The sequence below is a fragment of the Cervus elaphus genome, chromosome 25, assembly GCF_910594005.1.
Source record: "Cervus elaphus chromosome 25, mCerEla1.1, whole genome shotgun sequence".
NCBI classification, from domain to species: domain Eukaryota; kingdom Metazoa; phylum Chordata; class Mammalia; order Artiodactyla; family Cervidae; genus Cervus; species Cervus elaphus.
This window is the reverse complement of record NC_057839.1, coordinates 12001102-12019646: the sequence shown is the minus strand read 5'-3', so window position 1 is coordinate 12019646 and position 18545 is coordinate 12001102. Positions and strand designations below refer to the sequence as shown.

At 36.4% G+C, this 18545-nt stretch overlaps 1 protein-coding gene across 1 annotated transcript in view; it reads left to right on the top strand.

Annotated features, from left to right (window-relative positions):
• The window catches only part of FCHO2 (FCH and mu domain containing endocytic adaptor 2), a 129971-nt gene that overhangs the window by 34061 nt on the left and 77365 nt on the right, over positions 1-18545 (top strand). Inside the window, exons 3-6 of the mRNA XM_043887181.1 lie at positions 643-717; positions 5652-5793; positions 5884-6036; positions 11413-11517. Coding sequence (XP_043743116.1) covers positions 643-717; positions 5652-5793; positions 5884-6036; positions 11413-11517 — 475 coding nt within the window. The remainder of the gene's footprint in view (positions 1-642; positions 718-5651; positions 5794-5883; positions 6037-11412; positions 11518-18545) is intronic.

Below are 18545 nucleotides of genomic sequence, written 5' to 3'. Positions count from 1 at the left end.
TCACATTTTTCATTTGTAAGTTGTGTGCCTGTGGGAACATTTCTTTTCTATTCCATATTTAATGGCTTTGGCTCCGATTTTTTTGTCATAAAATTCTGTACGCTGAATAATAGTATGTAAAACACAACAGTATAATGTGAAATATTTATTTGTTAGTGTTTTAGCTCTAATCACAGACTAGATTAAGAACTTGAAGTTCAGGATCTCAGACTTGGTAATAGTCTTGTGCAGATGACTGTCATCAATCTCATATTCTAAGTGTGTGTAATCATGAAATCACAGTGTTAATAATAAACACAAAAGATTTTCATACTGCATCAGTTTGTATGTATAGAGAGAATATAGGCAGCAGTACTTTTGTACTTCCTGTTCACATAACCATTGGTACTAATAAAAAAGAGTGACTTTATACTGAAGTTTCTTGGTGACATACATTATTTTAGTATTATACCAGACAAGTTCTTTAGATAGATGTGCACATGGGGCATTTAAAGAAAGATCAGAAATTCATGACCACATACCTACTTATTTTTAACATATACTTTGTGTTATCTGTTTATTTCTGCAGTTGTAATTATTTTGTATTTTCTGTGTTTGGTCATTAAGCAAGAGCTCTTAAAATATGGATGTTTGATTTAACAGAGCTACAATAGAAGAGGCGTACTCCAGGTCAATGACAAAGCTAGCAAAATCTGCAAGCAATTATTCACAACATGGGTGAGTTAACTTCTTTGAACTGCTCTTTCAGTGTTGATTTAGCCAAAGTTTTTGAGAATAATAGGTTTCCATTAAAGATGTAATAGTTCATAAATATAAAATATATAATTATTTGTTTAAAATATGCCTATATGAATATATTCTTGACTTAATAGAAAATACAGCTGAATTTGCTGAATCAGTTAATGCAAAGTAAATGAAATTTACTTTTTCCAGTTTATTAAACTACATAGTCTTTCAGTAGTATAATTTTGGGATTATAAACGTTATGTGTTATGCACCTTATTCTGGTTTTCTGTAAGTTCATTTACATTCTGTTGAACAGTGGTCTTTAAAAACTCACTTAATATAAATTTTATTGAAGTGATTAAATGCATTAGAAATGTCAGTTAGGATTTTATAGACTACCTTTAAATTTTCCTTTTAAAAATATGTGCTCAGGAAATGTTTTCTTTGAAAAATGAATATTATTAATAAGAATATATTTTAAATGAGGTATACTTATAGCCATAACAACTCTGGAAAGAGTAATTGTGTAATTTGAATAATAACAAGTCTGGAAAGAATACTGAGAAATCATGAGGAATCATGAGAAACGCTGGGCTGAAGGAATCTGGTTTCCTTGTCTAAAATTTGGGGAGATACTATATTTTAACTAAGATGTTAAAATAGTCTTATATTTACTTAGTATAAAGATTTTTACAGTGATACTCAGTAAAAGATTCCTGTTCATCTGGGATTCTGATGAATCTATGATTCCCCTGAAATTTTATATAAGATTTTGTGTAGGTGTTAATCCATATTTCTGATGAAGGGTTGTATACCAGTTATCACTGAACTGTGAACTTCCAGATGTTCAAACTGGTTTTAGAAAAGGCAGAGGAACCAGAGATCAAATTGCCAACATCTGCTGGATCATAGAAAAAGCAAGAGAATGCCAGAAAAACATCTGTTTCTGCTTTATTGACTATGCCAAAGCCTTTGACTGTGTGGGTCACAATAAACTGGAAAATTCTGAAAGACATGGGAATACCAGACCACCTGACCTGCCTCTTGAGAAACCTGTGTGCACGTCAGGAAGCAACAGTTAGAATTGGACATGGGACAACAGACTGGTAGGAAAAGGAGTACGTCAAAGCTGTATGTTGTCACCCTGCTTATTTAACTTATATGCAGAGTACATCATGAGAAACGCTGGGCTGGATGAAGCACAAGCTGGAATCAAGATTGCTGGGAGAAATATCAATAACCTCAGATATGCAGATGACACCACCCTTATGGCAGAAAGTGAAGAAGAACTAAAGAACCTCTTGATGAAAATGAAAGAGGAGAGTGAAAAAGTTGGCTTAAAGCTCAACATTCAGAAAACTAAGATCATGGCATCTGGTCCCATCACTTCATGGCAAATAGATGGGGAGACAGTGGCTGACTTTATTTTTTGGGCTCCAAAATCACTGCAGATGGTGACTGCAGCCATGAAATTAAAAGACACTTAAACTCCTTGGAAGGAAATTTATGACCAACCTAGACAGCATATTAAGAAGGAACGATATTGCTTTGTCAGCAAAGGTCCGAAATAAGGCCATGGTTTTTCCTTGGTCCTGTAGGGATGTGAGAGTTGGACTATAAAGAAAGCTGAGTGCTGAAGAATTGATGCCTTTGACCTGTGGTGTTGGAGAAGACTCTGGAGAGTCCCTTGGACTGCAAGGAGATCCACCTAGACCATCCTAAAGGAAATCAGTCCTGGGTGTTCATCGGAAGGACTGATGTTGAAGCTGAAACTCCAATACTTTGGCCACCTGATGTGAAGAGCTGACTAATTTGAAAAGACCCTGATGCTGGGAAAGATTGAAGGTGGAAGGAGAAGGGGATGACAGAGGATGAGATGGTTGGATGGCATCACCGACCCAATGGACATAGGTTTGGGTGGTCTCCAGGAGTTGGTGATGGACAGGGAGGCCTGGCATGCTGTGGTTCATGGAGTCGCAAAGAGTCAGACATGAATGAGCGGCTGAAATGAACTGATACCAGTTATCAGATTCACATATGGTTCTTATGATCTAAAAAGCTGGTTAAGAATGACTGTTCTATGAAAGTATTCTCTAGTGTGGTTGAACGAGTTTAAACAGAAGTCTTCCTAGTTTGTAGCCCACATCAAGGGGAGTAGGGCTGTTAGTTCATCCTCAGGGTGGTGACCCTGTCAATTATGTAAGTGTTAACAGCCACAGCCAAGAGGATCTTCTGCAGTTTTGTTTTCACCTGGAGGAGAGTGGAGACTGGTAGTTGATGGCTATGTTTGTTTTTTCCTCCCAGTTGTCCTGCAATTATTGGTTCTTCCCATGCCACTTCATTCTTCCTTCTTTTTCCATCTCTCTCCTCATTTTTTTCTCAGCCTCCTCTTTTTAACTCCTCCATGTAGACATTGCCTCTTCTAAAGATAATTTCTTCTTTATTGACTGCAGTAGAGGGGCCAGAAAATAACTGGAATAATAGAAACTAGCTTTAACCAATTGGCCTTTTTTTTACATATATATAACAAATTGTTTTCTTTCGTACACTCACTCTTTTAGGTTTCCTGAATGATTGATATTTTAGAAATAATATTTTAAAACAATTTTTATTGGAGTATAGTTGATTTACAATGTTGTGTTAGTTTCAGTTGTACAGCAGAGTGAATCAGTTATCCATATATATATACACACACACACTCAGTCTTTTTAAAATTTCCTTTCCCATGGAGGCCATTACAGAGTGTTGAGTAGCGCTCCTGTGCTGTGCGTGTAGCGCGGGTGCTTACCAGTCACCTGTTTCATATAGAGTAGGATGTGTGTGTCCATCCCAGTCGCCCAGTCCATCCTCCCCCGCCCCTTGGGAACCAGAAGTTTGTCTGTTTTCTACATCTGTGACTCTGCTTGTGTTTCTTGTTTGTTTTTTAAGATTCTTTTCCCATGTAGGCCATTAACAGAGTGTTGAGTAGAGTTCCCTGTGATATACAGCAGGTTACTGTTATATTTTATATATGGTGGTGTGTATGTGTCAGTCCCTGCCTCACAGTTTATCCCTCCTCCCCCTTTTCCTGGTCGCTGTGAGTTTGTTTTCCATATCTGCAACTCTACTACTGTTTTGAAATAAGTTCATTTGTGCCATTCTTTTTTTTTATATTCCATATATGAGTAATATTGTATGATACTTGTCTTAGTTCACTTTGCATGAGGCCATAGTTTTAATCTAGGAAATTCTGCCTTATTTTTAGTTACCAGGTGGGAGGTAGAAAAAAGCATGTGTTTCCTAATAAAGTTATTGACAACATTTCTGTCTTTGAAATGTATGCCTTTAATGAATAATAGATGATATTTCATTTTTTCTGTTAGTGTTGTTACTTAAGATTATAAAGATTTTAAATATTACTGAAATTGAATTTTATCTTTCTGAATTTAGTTGCATTTAAACATATTTTGGATTCATTAGTTTCATTTCTTAGTGCTTATTGTATGTTATTGTGTATTACCTGGCCAGGAAAAAGTTGTGTGTATCAACCTTTATGAAATGGAACGGTTGTAATTCCTTAAAGAAATCTTACGCTGAACCTCCTTTCAGTGTAAATAATCCTCGGTTAAAGTAAAGGGGTACTCTCATCTGTTCTGTGAAATCTAGACCATCAGGTATCAGGTTTACTTGAAGTGATATACATGTGTTTTGGTGCTGTTGTGAGTGGATACTTTTCAGGTGTCCTTTTTTCTCTTGAAATTTTCCATCTAATTACTTGCCAGTTTCAGTGCTGATTAGATTCTAAAGTGGGAAGTAAGATCTAATCAGAACAGTCCTATTTAAGTATTTATCCTCCTTGAACATTATTGTTACTGCTTAAAATGATTGTGTTAGTTAGCTTTCTTGCTGGCTAAGAAACATGGCAACTGGTAAAGAGTACATATTAGGATGAGTAATTTCTTTCTCTAGCTTCTTGCCTTAGTGATTCATTGCTACTCTTTGTTTTCTCAGAGAGCAAGGCACGTGCTGTTGAAAATATCTGACAAAGTACCTGAGGAAAGCATAGGATAAAATTATTCTTCTGTCATTCTCTACTGACTAAATTAGTTTAAACTGACCTTTGGCATACTAAGTATTATCCAAGATATTACAGTGTAGTAATTCTTGGAAGTACTTGAACCTGCTAAAAATATTAAATTCTCAATGTTGAGAAAAAATGATAGAAAAATGTCATACGTCCTGTACCAAGTGTAGTAGAAAGGGGACTGTCTAGTGTTTGTTGAAGTACATGGGTAAAATCTGAAACAAAGTTTCAGAGAACAGTTTTAAAATAATTCTTAAATAAACTTTAATGATGAAGACATTTAAAAAATCTTGTGCAGATTTAACTTTTGCACGTTTCAATTCAGAAGAGTTTTTATTTTTTGATTTTATTTGTTTATTTGGCCACACTGCATGGCTTATGGGATCTTAGTTCCTTGACCAGGGGTTCAACCTGTGCCCTCCGCATTGGAAGTGTGGAGTCCTAACCATTGGATTGCCAGGGAATTTCCAGGGGCTTTTATTTTCAGTGAAGTTTTTTAAATGGAGCACTAAAGGATCTAAAATTGAGATTTGATAATAGATTAGTTTTAAACAGACAGTGATTAGAAAGGCTTCTGAGAAAAATCTAAATAACCAAATCAACTCAGAAAATGACATGTTACAATTAAGAGAGGGTCATGGCCAGACCTGTGATATGAATTAAGTCATTTCTGTGTATCTGAGGTATAAAAATATTTTAAATAATTAACGGAGGCCTAAAAAATCAAGATCAGGCCTTCAATCATTTCATCTGTGATTTAATTTAATCTCATCTTCTGCCCGTTAGTTTCAGTGGTTCTGTTTTGGAGCTTTAAACTTTTTTTTCCTTTTAGTAAACTATTCCCATGTTTTCTTCACTTTAGAACATTTGCACCAGTATGGGATGTATTCAAAACATCTACAGAGAAATTAGCAAATTGTCACTTGGATCTTGTTAGAAAATTACAAGAATTAATAAAGGAAGTTCAAAAGTACGGAGAAGAACAAGTAAAATCGCATAAAAAGGTATCAGTTTTGTTAATCATTGAATTGGTTAGTCAGATATTGAATACTTTGTAGTTCTGTCATTTTGATGAATCGTTTCATACCTAACAGACTAAAGAAGAAGTTGCAGGAACTCTGGAAGCTGTTCAAGCCATTCAGAGCATAACTCAGGCCCTCCAGAAATCCAAGGAAAATTACAACGCCAAGTGTGTAGAACAGGAACGTTTGAAAAAGGAAGGAGCTACACAGAGAGAAATAGAAAAGGTAATTGTAATAAAAATAATGCCTCTGTGTTTCCAAAGCGTTTTCAAATACAAGACTGCATTTAATCTTTAAACACTCAAGAGTGATCTCATGTTAAAGATGAAAGTCACTGTGCCTGAGTGTTAATGATTTTCCTAAGTGAAACAGAAGTAGGTTTGCAAAATATATTGTGTATGGTAAGTCGTTTAGCAAATACATGAAAAGGGATGATTACTTTATATCAGTGACACATTTGTAGGATATTTGTATAAGATAATTGATGAGATAGTCCTTGGTATAAGATTTAGTAATAAGGTAAAAAAAAATTTTAAAGCAAGACTTTGGTATATTTAGCAAGGCAATAGATACTTGAGGGTAAGCTATAAATATATGTTGTGGGTGATTTATTGCTGATTTTGAGCCCATGTATCTAGCATTGTGGTAAACCACAGTGCTTTCCCTCACTCTCATCTTGATTGAAAGTAGATTTTTTTTTCCCCTTTCAAAACAGTTTAACCATCCAGTTGTTTGATGTGGTATATTATCATTTAGGAATCAGTCATAGGGAGTGATAATTTTGAAAACTTTGTAGAGTACTTGAAATATCCAGTAAAAAAAAAAAAGTAACTATCTTGCAATTACAATAATTATAAAATTGTATATACATGGGCAAAAACTGGAAATCTGGAAGAATCAAAACAGACAATGGAATTTGGGGTATTATGTTTCCTTTAGTGTAGTGCAATAAATAAAAATTGGAAGGGGATAAAAAAATGAGGCACAGCAAATTCATGATTTCAAACACTCTTCATTTCAGACACAGCAGTTAAGAATAAAATAGAAAAAGAGAAAGCAAAAATTTCAAACACTCTTCATTTCAGACACAGCAGTTAAGAATAAAATAGAAAAAGTAAAGCAAAAAACATGGTCCCAGAAGAAGAATGTTATTCTTAATGAACTAGAAATGGAATAGAAACTCAAAGGCATGTGTCAAGATTGATTATGCAGGCTTATTGGACCGAAAGTCCTAAGTTAGGCAGTGGAATTTAGCTCTTGTATGGTATAGGGGACTAAATATTCCCCACTTGAGGTGAAGCCACAAGGAACCCCACTCGGTAAAGCTACAAATAGCAAAAAATAAAAAAAAAAAAGACTTGTGCTACTGAAGGGCTAAAGCATTATTGGAAGTTGGGGCTTAATGGACACAGTTCTGAGTGGCAATCAGACCAAGGGTTTGGCCTGATAATGAGTATTTTGATCATATCCTCAATATTCTTCCAGGGAAGTAATTAAAAGCTGCCTTTGTAAGACTGATAGTAAATTGGAACCTTGGAGGGCTGGCAGGAGATAACCTGAAACTGCTAGATGGGGATGGGTGAGCATAAATGATTAAATACAATACAATTCTAGGAGGTGATGTTTACCTTGTATTCCGTAGAGTTGTCCAGTATCACTGATCACTACAACACAGTTCTAGGAGGTGATGTTTACCTTGTATTCTATAGAGTTGTCCAGTATCACTGATAGAGGGACAGGGAGAAGAGAGAGGAAAAAAAAAGAAACCTCACACTTGAAATGAGCAAACAACCACACTTTTAGAGTACATCTTAAGAAATCGCATATAGCTTTCCCCTGCTGTACAACAGTGGATTCTTTCTGTGAAAACTTATATGAACCAAAATGGCATAAGCAGAGAAGCAATTGCCTTAGGACACATCTTGCTAATGAACATATGAAGGAAATTGAGTTAAAGCACAGCTGCTTACAGAAACAGTTCAGAGCTGTGGAGACCAATGCTGAGATGCTAAGTGTAGATCCTGGAAAGGAGCTTGGACCGCTCTCACTGGTCTCAGGGTGTGTGCTCCCTTCATAATGGCTCCTGCAAAGCAAACACTGAGTACTATTTTTCTTTTCACCTCTTTTTTTTTTTTTTGTAAAAGTGAAAATCCTCTCTGGATTTTTTTCCAGTTTGTGAAGACAGGTACAAATGTAATTCATTAGTAAAAGCAAAGTGGCATAAGACAAACTTTGGAAAAGGAGGGGATATCTTTGTTCAGACAGGTGGCAATAAATTTAACAACTAGGAGAAGAATTCAGTTCAGATAAAATTTAGATTTATTAAACAGATGATCACAAACATTGATATATGTTGAGGATGTTCAGAGATGCAAATGAACATAAACTTATATTAAAGAAGTTAAGAGAGACATAATGAAACAAGAACTAGATGGGAAAACAGCTAACTAGAAAACTTGGCAATGAAATATATAGTTACTGAAATTTTAAAAAAGTATTAGAGAAGATAAACTTTAGAGTTGATACAGTGAAAGACTGAATTTGGGAACTTATCCATGACATATGCAGAGAGTAAATCCACATCGTCTGCTGTGGATTTTAGAAAAATTGGAGAGGATGATAAACAGGTAATATTTAAAGAGTTAACAGATCAGAATTTTTTCAGAATTAAAGAAATTAAAGAATTAGATCGTAAATACATCCTCGGTATTAAGCAGGTTAAATAAAGATAATTCAGACTGAGACACCAGAAAAAAAAGAGAACATTAAAAGTTGCCAGGTATATCTTTTTCCTCACATCTCTTGAAATTGGAATGCATCTTCAGATGGTGGTGTTATTACAGTCACCGTGGGAAGGTGGCATTTGTCTTGTAGGCTCACTGCCTCTGGGAGCTTGGTTGTTACGTACCTGCTAGCATGACTGGACAGTTGCAACACTTGTTTCAATTAACAGACCACTTTAAGACCATTGAGGAAGGAATAGTTCTGATTGTTGTTTGAAAACCTTTTGTTGAGACCTGGTGAAATCAGGAAAATGTGAACACCACTGTTTGGAAGAAAATCTGAAGATGGTAGTGCAGCACTTTTAAGATATTCTTTGTCAGTAATATTCTTGGTGACTTTGAAGATTATAATATGTGGGGGGAAAAACAGATCTTAGCAGTCCCTGATTTGGAAGTAATTGAGAAGAGTCAGAATCTGAATGTGAAAAAAGATTTAGGAGTATCTCAAACAGTTCATTTTGCTTTCTTTTTTATTTTTATCACACAAGAATAAAAATCTACCTCCAAGTAAGTCTAAAGGAACTTTTATAGTAAGTCTAAAATAAAAATTTTAAGTGATAAGAAAGCATTGTTTCATGGTTTAATTGACAGTGTTTTTCTGTTTGAGTGGTATACAAAATAATGGTGTGTTTTACAATTAATGGTATATTAGAATTAGTAGTAGTCAAGTATGAACATTAAGCATAACTACTGAAAAAAGAATGATTTAAATCTTCTAAATCAACAAAAAGAATAGAAAGCAGTGCTTTTTTCTAATTGTTCTGCTCAAGAGGCGATATCGTTGCTTGTCACAGTAGAAGTGTTAGTGGGTCTCTGATTTATATGTAGTTAAATCCAAGCCTAAGTAAATATTTTGGCCTGTAATAAGCTCTTTATTACCATGAATGTAGATTTTTTTAAAAACATAGATCTTTGAACTATTTTATGTGTGTGTGAACTTGAAAAGAAATACTATTATGACATCGTATGCGTCTCGTGTTCATTTACAAACCTTTTAATAAAGCGCCATTTAGAAGTTACTCGTATTTGTGGACTATGACAATGTACTTATTTTTTATGTATACTTTTGATTCATAAGATTTTACTGGGAAAATTATATAGACCCTGAAACAGAATTATGTCCAGTAGTATATCAGTAAATTTATTTATAATGCTAAGGAAATGATCAAATACAGGATTTCTTTCATTATCACTAGATAATCTATTGGAACCAGTCTTTTAATTATGAGAAGAAACATAGCTATTACTTTTAAAGCATAATGTCTTCTGTCCCAATTTCCCGTTGACTTATGTGTTGTAATTTGTTTGGCTTCACCGAGTCCTAGTTGTGGCATGTGGAATCCTCATTGCGTCACGCGGGGACTTCACTGCAGCGTGCGGGCTCCGCCATTGTGGTGCACGGGCTCTAGAGCATTGGACTTGGGTGTTCCCTGGCATGTGGGATCTTCGTTGCCAGGCCATGAATGGAAACCGCATTCAGTTTTGATACAAGATATAGTTTTGATACACTGCAAGATAAAGTGGCATTGTATATTCTTTGTTTATAAAGGCCAGCAAGGATAGAGCGTATGCGTTTAATATAATATATGCAGTAAAATTTTCAAGACAGTGCAGAGTTACTTTTTTAGGATCAAGAACTGTGCATCTCTTGCCATTCCCAACCTCCAGGTAAACCCAACTTTGTGTTTCTAATACTTATTAGATTAGTTTCTAATACTTATTTTTAGACTCCTGAACATAGCTGGAAATAGTTACCTATGGTTCTGATTATCTGTGCACAAATTCCAGGTTTTGCAGCTTAGCACTCAGTGGCTCTCTGTAATACTTACTCCTGTAATTATTACCAGTTGCATCCTCCATAACCATGGTTTGAAACTTTATTCTGAAGTTTCCAACTCAGCCTTCTCTTCTTCACTCATAGCAGACCACCTTTTATCACACCAAGAAAGTGGAGATCTTTTATCTTGAAATGCTATAGCTTCTCTCTTTTATTTTTTGATATTTAAACTCTTACTTACTCCAACACCCCTTGCCTTCAAACTTCCTGTATCCAAATTGAGCAGTCTTTTGAGAATAATCAAATTTCTTGCTAGCCACATGTCTGCCCCAATCTACTGGTTACTTTCTACCAATTTCTAGCCTTTTTTGTATAGGTTATACTTCTTTTATGAACTCTCTGAGGAAAAGATTCCTATATAATTTGTCTTCATATTCCTTAGTGTCTAATATTTAATATGTTATTAAGTTTTTGTTGAAAAAGTAACTTTGATAAAATTAAAACTATTATAATACAGTAGCAATTACAAAATAGAAATCTTGAAAAATAGGCAATGATTAAAACAAACTATTGACTTTTCAAAGTGTAAAAAAAATTGAGCAACATCAAGGAAAATTGATTTTTTTTTCAACTTTCGTGCTAGCTTTATAGTCACTGATCAGACCTTAAATGGAGTATCTGTTTGTTCTGGGAGGAAGGAAGAAGACTCAGCATATTCTGCTGGTATTGTCACATTCTTGATTGTTGAATTTTTAGTAACATTGTACTGTTATAATGTGGTTGTGTGATCTTCCTCTGGGTTATAAATGAAAGTATTTTAACTTTGAAAAGCACATTCCATTGGACAAGAGAATTAGGATTTAATTTCTACATCATTGTGTGACCATAACAAAAAATACTAATAAGACTTGAAAAAAGGTATTAAAGTTAGTTTATATCATCTTGAGCTCAACATAGGCCTCATCTCTTAAAATGCACTTTTTTTTTTTAAGGAAAGTAAAGCTATTTTGTGTAATTCTAAATGTTTTTGTTTTGTTACAGGCAGCTGTTAAATCTAAGAAAGCTACAGATACTTACAAACTCTATGTGGAAAAATATGCATTAGCAAAAGCAGATTTTGAACAGAAAATGACAGAAACAGCTCAGGTTGGTATTTTTAAGGCTTTAAATATAAAATAGGATATTTGTATTTATTGTTTATAAATTCCAGTAAGTTATATTAAATATATTTCTGATATAAATAATTTTTTCTGTCATAAAATTTTTTTATATTAGAAACTGTTAAAATGCACAGTCTCAATATTTTAATAATGCTGTTTTAAAAATACACTTCTTGTTTTGGAGATTGAAAATCATGGTCAGTCAGTAGTTATCATAAGGGATTATTCAGATCAACTAGAAGAGAATGTTTAAAGAGTATTGGAGAAAATGAGGACATTGGTAGATGATGAAAATTATGTATGGGTTTTAAAATTGACTTGTACTTAAGAAGAAAACTGGAAATCACTCAGTGCTGAGGATGTAGTAGTTAAGTAAAGCAATCAAGAATTCCTGCTCTCATAGAACTTCCATTTTAGTAAGGGAAAATAGACAATTTAAAAAAGTCTGCCTCCCATTAACTTGGGATAAATTGTATTCAATTTGATATTCTTAAGGCCTTAATTAAAGGCCTAGATTTAAGATGGGTGCCTTTTATGAATCATATCTAAAACTTCTACCCTCTGTCCTCGTGTTTTGTTTTTCTCCTTAGCACCTGTCATCATCTAACACCGTGAATTTTATTTACTATTTCAGACAGGGTAGGATGGGTATGCTGCGGTGACAGAGAATCCCCACAGATCTCAGTGGATTACAATAGCAGGTGCATGCTCCTTGTCCATCATGGGTCAGCTCTTGGCTCTGGCACTGAGGCTGGTAGAGAAACCTCTCCTTAGAGCATTCTTAGTCACCATGTCTGAGAGGACTAGAAATGTGGTGACGCACACTAGCTCTTCTACCCATGTTATTTTATTGTCTGTCTTCCACCATTAAGTAAGTTCTATGAGAGCAGAGATGGATTTGTTTGCTACTATCTTCCTCTGCATTTAAAACAGTTCCTAGCTCATGGTAGGCACTCTTTAAGTGTGAAGAAGGACTTATGAGTCTGACTTTTTGGATTCTAGGGTGTCATCTTGCTTGGAGTGCTGAATGAGTCACGTCCCAGAAACAGAGGGTTTGCATGCTTGTGTGTAGGCATAATGCATTCATCTTACCATGTTGTAGGAACTGTGCTGGATGCTAGATATATACAGTATATATGTAAATAAAACAAATTCTCTGTGCTTTACGTGGAGTATACAGTATAGAGGACTGTATACATTAAATATATGCTTAATTACAAAGTTACAGATTATTATAAAAGTTACAAAGGAAAAGAACAGGCTTCCATGAGATCATGAGATAGAATGATAGAGATGACCTAATTTGGACTAGAGGCCTCCCGGTGACTCAGCTGGTAAAGAAAACACCTGAAATGCAGGAGACCCTGGTTTGAGTCCTGCGTTGGGAAGATCCGCTGGAGAAGGGATAGGCTTCCCGTTCCAGTATTCTTGGGCTTCCTGTGTGGCTCAGTTGGTAAAGAATCCTCCTGCAAGGTGGGAGACCTGGGTTCAATCCCTGGGTTGGGAAGATCCCCTGGAGAAGGGAACAGCTTACCCATTCCAGTATTCTGGCCTGGAGAATTTCATGGACTGTATAGCCCATGAGGTCGCGAAGAGTCAGACATGGCTGAGTGGCTTTCACTAAATTTGGATTAGGGAGTTAGGAAAGGCCTTTTTGGAGAACTAACATTTAAAATTGAGCCTTGAAGAATCAGTACAAGACTTAGTCTAGGGCATGTGTATTCCAGGCATTGGGGACCATGGCTATGAAGACCGAGATGTATAAAAGAGCTTCACATTCTAGAAAGTAAAAATGCATACTAAAACAGGAGAGATGGTGGTTACAAATGAAGTTAAAGAAATAGTCAAGGGCCAGGCTCCAGTGAGGGCTTAGGTTTTCTTCTAAGAGCAGTTGAAAGACACTGAAGAGCTGTATGCAGGGATACGATGTGATATGATCTGCATTTCTAAAGCTAATTTTGACACTTTCATTAAGAATGAATTATAGTGAGGCCAAAGGAAAATCATGAGTCCAGTTTGGAAGGTAGTATCGTAGTCCAGTGGGAAGGATGAGAGTCAGTGTGGTGGCCTTGGAGAAGGAGAGAAAATATATTTGGAGGTGGCAGGGTTAGGGTGGATGGAAGAATTCTGAAGGGGTTCAAGGTCTCTTCCAGGTTTGACGGAGATGAATAGCAAAGTCTAGATGAAGAGCTGTTCGTTTGAGGGGTTGGAAGGGGGTCTCCTGCATTGTAGGCAGATTCTTCACCCACTGAACCATTGGGGATTAATCCCTATATACTTAAATGAAGAAAGCAAATGGCAGTTTTGGAGGCTCTAAGTAATCTGGACTGAACATAATGCCCCCAGCCCCTTATTGACAGTTCTGAATTCTCTGAACCATCCCCCCCTTTTTTTTTCTAGAATTCATTTGGCAGCAGAACTTGATTTGATCTGATGTGAGGCTATATCTAGTCTCTTTATCCTACTTAGGCTGAATATAAATGTTTTCCTTTAGTGTCTGATAAACAGATGCCACTGCAGATCCTACTGGTAGTATAATGACATATATGATAACATGTTACCTTTATTTCAAAAAAATCCAAAATATTTAAATTCCCAAACACTTGGTCCCAAAGATTTTGAATAAAGAATAGGGCTTTTATAATATAGGGGCTTGGCAGTATACAAAACTATAATGACATCATCTTTGGATAGAGAGTGGGGAATTAAGGCCAAACTCTGAGAGGTTCATCATTGTCAGTTTGGAAGAGGAAGAGATGCTAAAACCCAAGTAGGAGAAGCCAGAGAAGGAAGAAAACTGGGAAGTGTAATGTCCTGGCAGCTCAGAAGTGATAATGTTTCAGGAAGGATTTAGTTGTGTTAAATGAGGCTCCAACTCCAGTGAGATAGAAAGTTTCAATTTCTGTAGCAACTGTGGTCATTGTGGACTCCAGCAAGTTCTCTTTTATCTTTTAAATCATTAGGAATTCTCGTTTATAAGGCAGTTATTGATTTATTAATTTTCTATCAGAATGATTAGTTTCTGTCAGTGAAAATCTTGCCTTCAGTTATTTAATTTGAAAAAAGAGAAGTTAGAATTTGTTCAAGTCAGTGTTTTCATTTGTATGTATTACCTTATATAGAATTTTCAGCACTTATTTTTCCCTTCCCTCTTTCTGCTTCCTCATTACATTTTTTTTTCAGATTGGCATTTTAATTGTTTATCTTGCCAATCCCAAGATGGAATAATTAATTTGTTTGAGCAGATGTTTAGCCATGCTGCTTTTAAATAAAGGTGATGGTATGCTGCTAAGTCGCTTCAGTCGTGTCTGACTCTGTGCGACCCCATAGTCGGCAGCCCACCAGGCTCCGCCGTCCCTGGGATTCTCCAGGCAAGAACACTGGAGTGGGTTGCCATTTCCTTCTCCAATGCATGAGAGTGAAAAGTGAAAGTGAAGTTGCTCAGTCCTGCGACCCAATGGACTGCAGCCCACCAGGCTCCTCGGTCCATGGGATTTTCCAGGCAAGAGTACTGGAGTGGGTGCCATGACCTTCTCCAAAGGTGGTGGTATACTGGGCTAATATGTGCTCTCTTGTGTTCATTCTTTGTCTCTCTCTCTAGCATGTACACATAACCTTAGAACAGGTTAACTTTTGTTTCTTAATAGGTAGTAGGCTTTATTTTGGGTTACTTAGAAGGGAAAAGAATTCTTTTGCTTCTCTGCTTTTTATTCCAGGCCAAGCAGGTTGCTCTAACCCCAGTGGGAAAGGGGTCTGTCAGTCTAGCAGTAATGAAATTTGGGTGACAGGACCACCCCAGAGTGAGAAGAAATTGAGTCCTTGGGTGAGAGAAGTTAGACTTGACTTGGAGTACTTGTGATGTAGACTTTTTCACTTGAGAATGTGTGCTCAGTCAGTCATGTCTGACTCTTTTGCAACCCCTTGGACTGTAGTCAGCCAGGTTTCTCTGTCCATGGAATTTTCCAGGCAAGAATACTGGGGTGGGTTACCATTTCCTCCTTCAGGGGATCTTCCCCATCCAGGGATTGAACCTGCATCTTCTGTGGTTCCTGCACTAGCAGGTGGATTTTTTTTTTTTACCACTGAACCACCTGGGAAACCCTGAATTAAGAATAAGCATGACTAAAATTGTGACTTTGTGCTTAGGCTTTTCACCACTATCGGTTTAACTTGAAACAATAGGGAGATTTTGTTTACTTTGAACAGTAACATGAGTAGTACAAGGAAATTTGAGATTTGTTTAAGTAACACCCTCCGATTAAGTTTAGTACCAGAGTGCTTTTATATATATATATATATATATATATATATATCTGTGGTGGTGGTGTTCAGTCGCTAAGTCATGTCTGACTCTCTGTGACCCCATGGACTGCAGCACACCAGGCTTCCCTGTCCTTCACCATCTCCTGGAGCTTGCTCAAACTCATGTCCATGGAGTCAGTGATGCCATCCAACCATCTCATCCTGTTGTCCTCTTCTCCTGCTGCCTTCAGTATTCTCAGCATGAGGGTCTTTTCCATTGAGTTGGCTCTTCGCATCAGGTGGCCAAAATGTTGGAGCTTCAGCATCCGTCCTTCCAGTGAATGTTCAGGGTTGATCTCCTTTAGGATGGACGGATTTGATCTCCTTGCAGCCCAAGGGACTCTCTAGTCTTCTCCAACACCACAGTTCAAAAGCATCAATTCTTTGGCGCTCAGCCTTCTTTGTGATCCAACTCTCACATCCATATATGACAACTGGAGAAACCATAGCTTTGACTAGATAGACCTTTGTTGGCAAAGTAATGTCTCTACTTTTTAATATGCTCTCTAGATTTGTTACAGCTTTTCTTCCAAGGAGCAAGTGTCTTTAAATTTCATGGCTGCCCGTCACCGTCTGCAGTGATTTTGGAGCCCAAGAAAAGAAAATCTGTCTCTCTTTCCACTTTTTCCTCATGTATTTGCCATGAAGTGATGGGACTGGATGCCATGATCGTAGGTTTTTGAATGTTGAGTTCAAAGCCAGCTTTTTGACTCTCCTCTCTCTCCCACATCAGGGGCTCTTTAATTCTTCACTTTCTGGCATTAGAGTGGTATCATCTGCATATCTGAGGTTCTTGATGTTTCTTCTGGCTGTCTTGATTGCAGCTTGTAATTCGTCTAGCCCAGTATTTCACATGATGTACTGAGGCAGGGTGACAACATATAGCCTTGTCACACTCCTTTCCCAGTTTTGAACCAGCCCATTGTTCGTCTGTAGTGGCTGACAAAATTGTACTTTTTAAAAAAGCTAATGTAACAATAATATGAGCCCAATGAATTTGACTGCAAGGAAGAAAAATCTGTTTTGTTTAGGGAAGTTTATTCATTTGTATTCAAACACTTGATACTATATTCCTTTGCTAAATAACTGAATTTATTTAGTAGTCACTAATTTTGAGGAATTGTGATATTTAGCAATATCTTCCCACCGGAAATAAAGCATAATTTCAAAATTGCAGCTAAATCATGCTTTTAAGTTCTGTTTGGCTTCACGCTTCAAGACACTTCTCAATTATTAAGGATCTGACTTAGGTTTGGTGTTTCAAAAGAGAAAGAAGGTGCACAGTTTTCTTGGAATTAGGAATCATCCATATGAAATTAGTGGCTATGTGACCAGTCTTTCCTGGATTTGAGACTTCCTTTCTGTGAGAAAATATCTTGTTCATCAGGTTGCCAAAATTTAAACTGAGGGTGAATTCTTACAATAGAAACATAAAGTAGAATCATGTTCCGGCTAACTGTTCCTCAGTTCTTAAGAGTAACTTAGGATCTTGCAGTTTTGGTATTCTCATTGGACTTGGTCAGAATTAGCCAAAAGAGTTCTATATGTTAGCTCTATCATTTCTCACGAATAAAATTGGTAAGTTTTTGGACTCTTGTTGTGTTACTGCCAAAACTATAATTTCACCATTATTGATTTTTTTTTTGAAGTTCAGACCCTTTACACAGATATGGATATGATCATTTGGCTTAGGGATTTCTGATGTCTGCTGAAGGAAACTGAACATTTAATATGGGGGGAGGGGATTTAATTTGATAAACTAGGGAAAATAGCAAACATCTAGGCCTGCTCCTTAGGCCTGATATCATTTGGCAAGAAAGAGGGTAATCAGGTTTGGCAGTGGAAATGACAGATGTATTTTTTTCTTTTTTTGTTTGAAAATGACTAGTTCAGCATTTCCTATTGTTCTGTGAGATATTAATAGATACTCAGAGAGGAAAAGAAGGGTTGTGTGGTTAAGGAGATTTGGAAGACACAGGGTTAAGCAGAGTAAAACAAGCTTTGTTACTTTAGTATTTCTCAGTTACTTCAGTTTTGAATATGTTTCTTGTGAAGCAAAGTATAACACTGGTTTTCTTCCTGGGAAGTAAATACCACAATAACGTGGAATTTTTTTCCCAGCAATATTCTTACCTCTTTCTAGCCCATTTCCTGAGTAGTCCTGGAGGATCTGTGTTTTGGAGTTTGAAAACATTCCCCAGGTCATCTGAATCATCCTTGCCTTCAGTTGAGAACTGCTGAGATAGAGTATATACACACGTTTTCACAGATTTCTTAAACTATAGACTACCTTTTTTGAAGAGTATATATTAACATTTTAAGAATTAGACATTTTGAAAGTCACTGGGCTAGATTGTAAAGTCTTAAGTAAACTGTAGTTTTAGCTTTACCAGCTAGTTGTTTTTCAGTTTTTTTAAATACTTCTCCTTTGGTTTTTGACACTATTCTCTTCTGGGTCTCCTCCTAATTTTCTGACCATGATTATAGATTTTAATTTGTGGTATCTTCTAATACTGAAAAAATTCATATTTGCCTGTGAAATGGCACAAGAAAAAGTTAACTTTTTCTGACGTTATATTTCAGTATGTTAACTAGACTCATTTGTCTAGAAGCATTGTTCAGTTCAGTTCAGTTGCTGAGTTGTGTCCAACTCGTTGCGACACCATGGACTGCAGGACGCCAGGCTTCCCTGTCCAACACAGACTCCCAGAG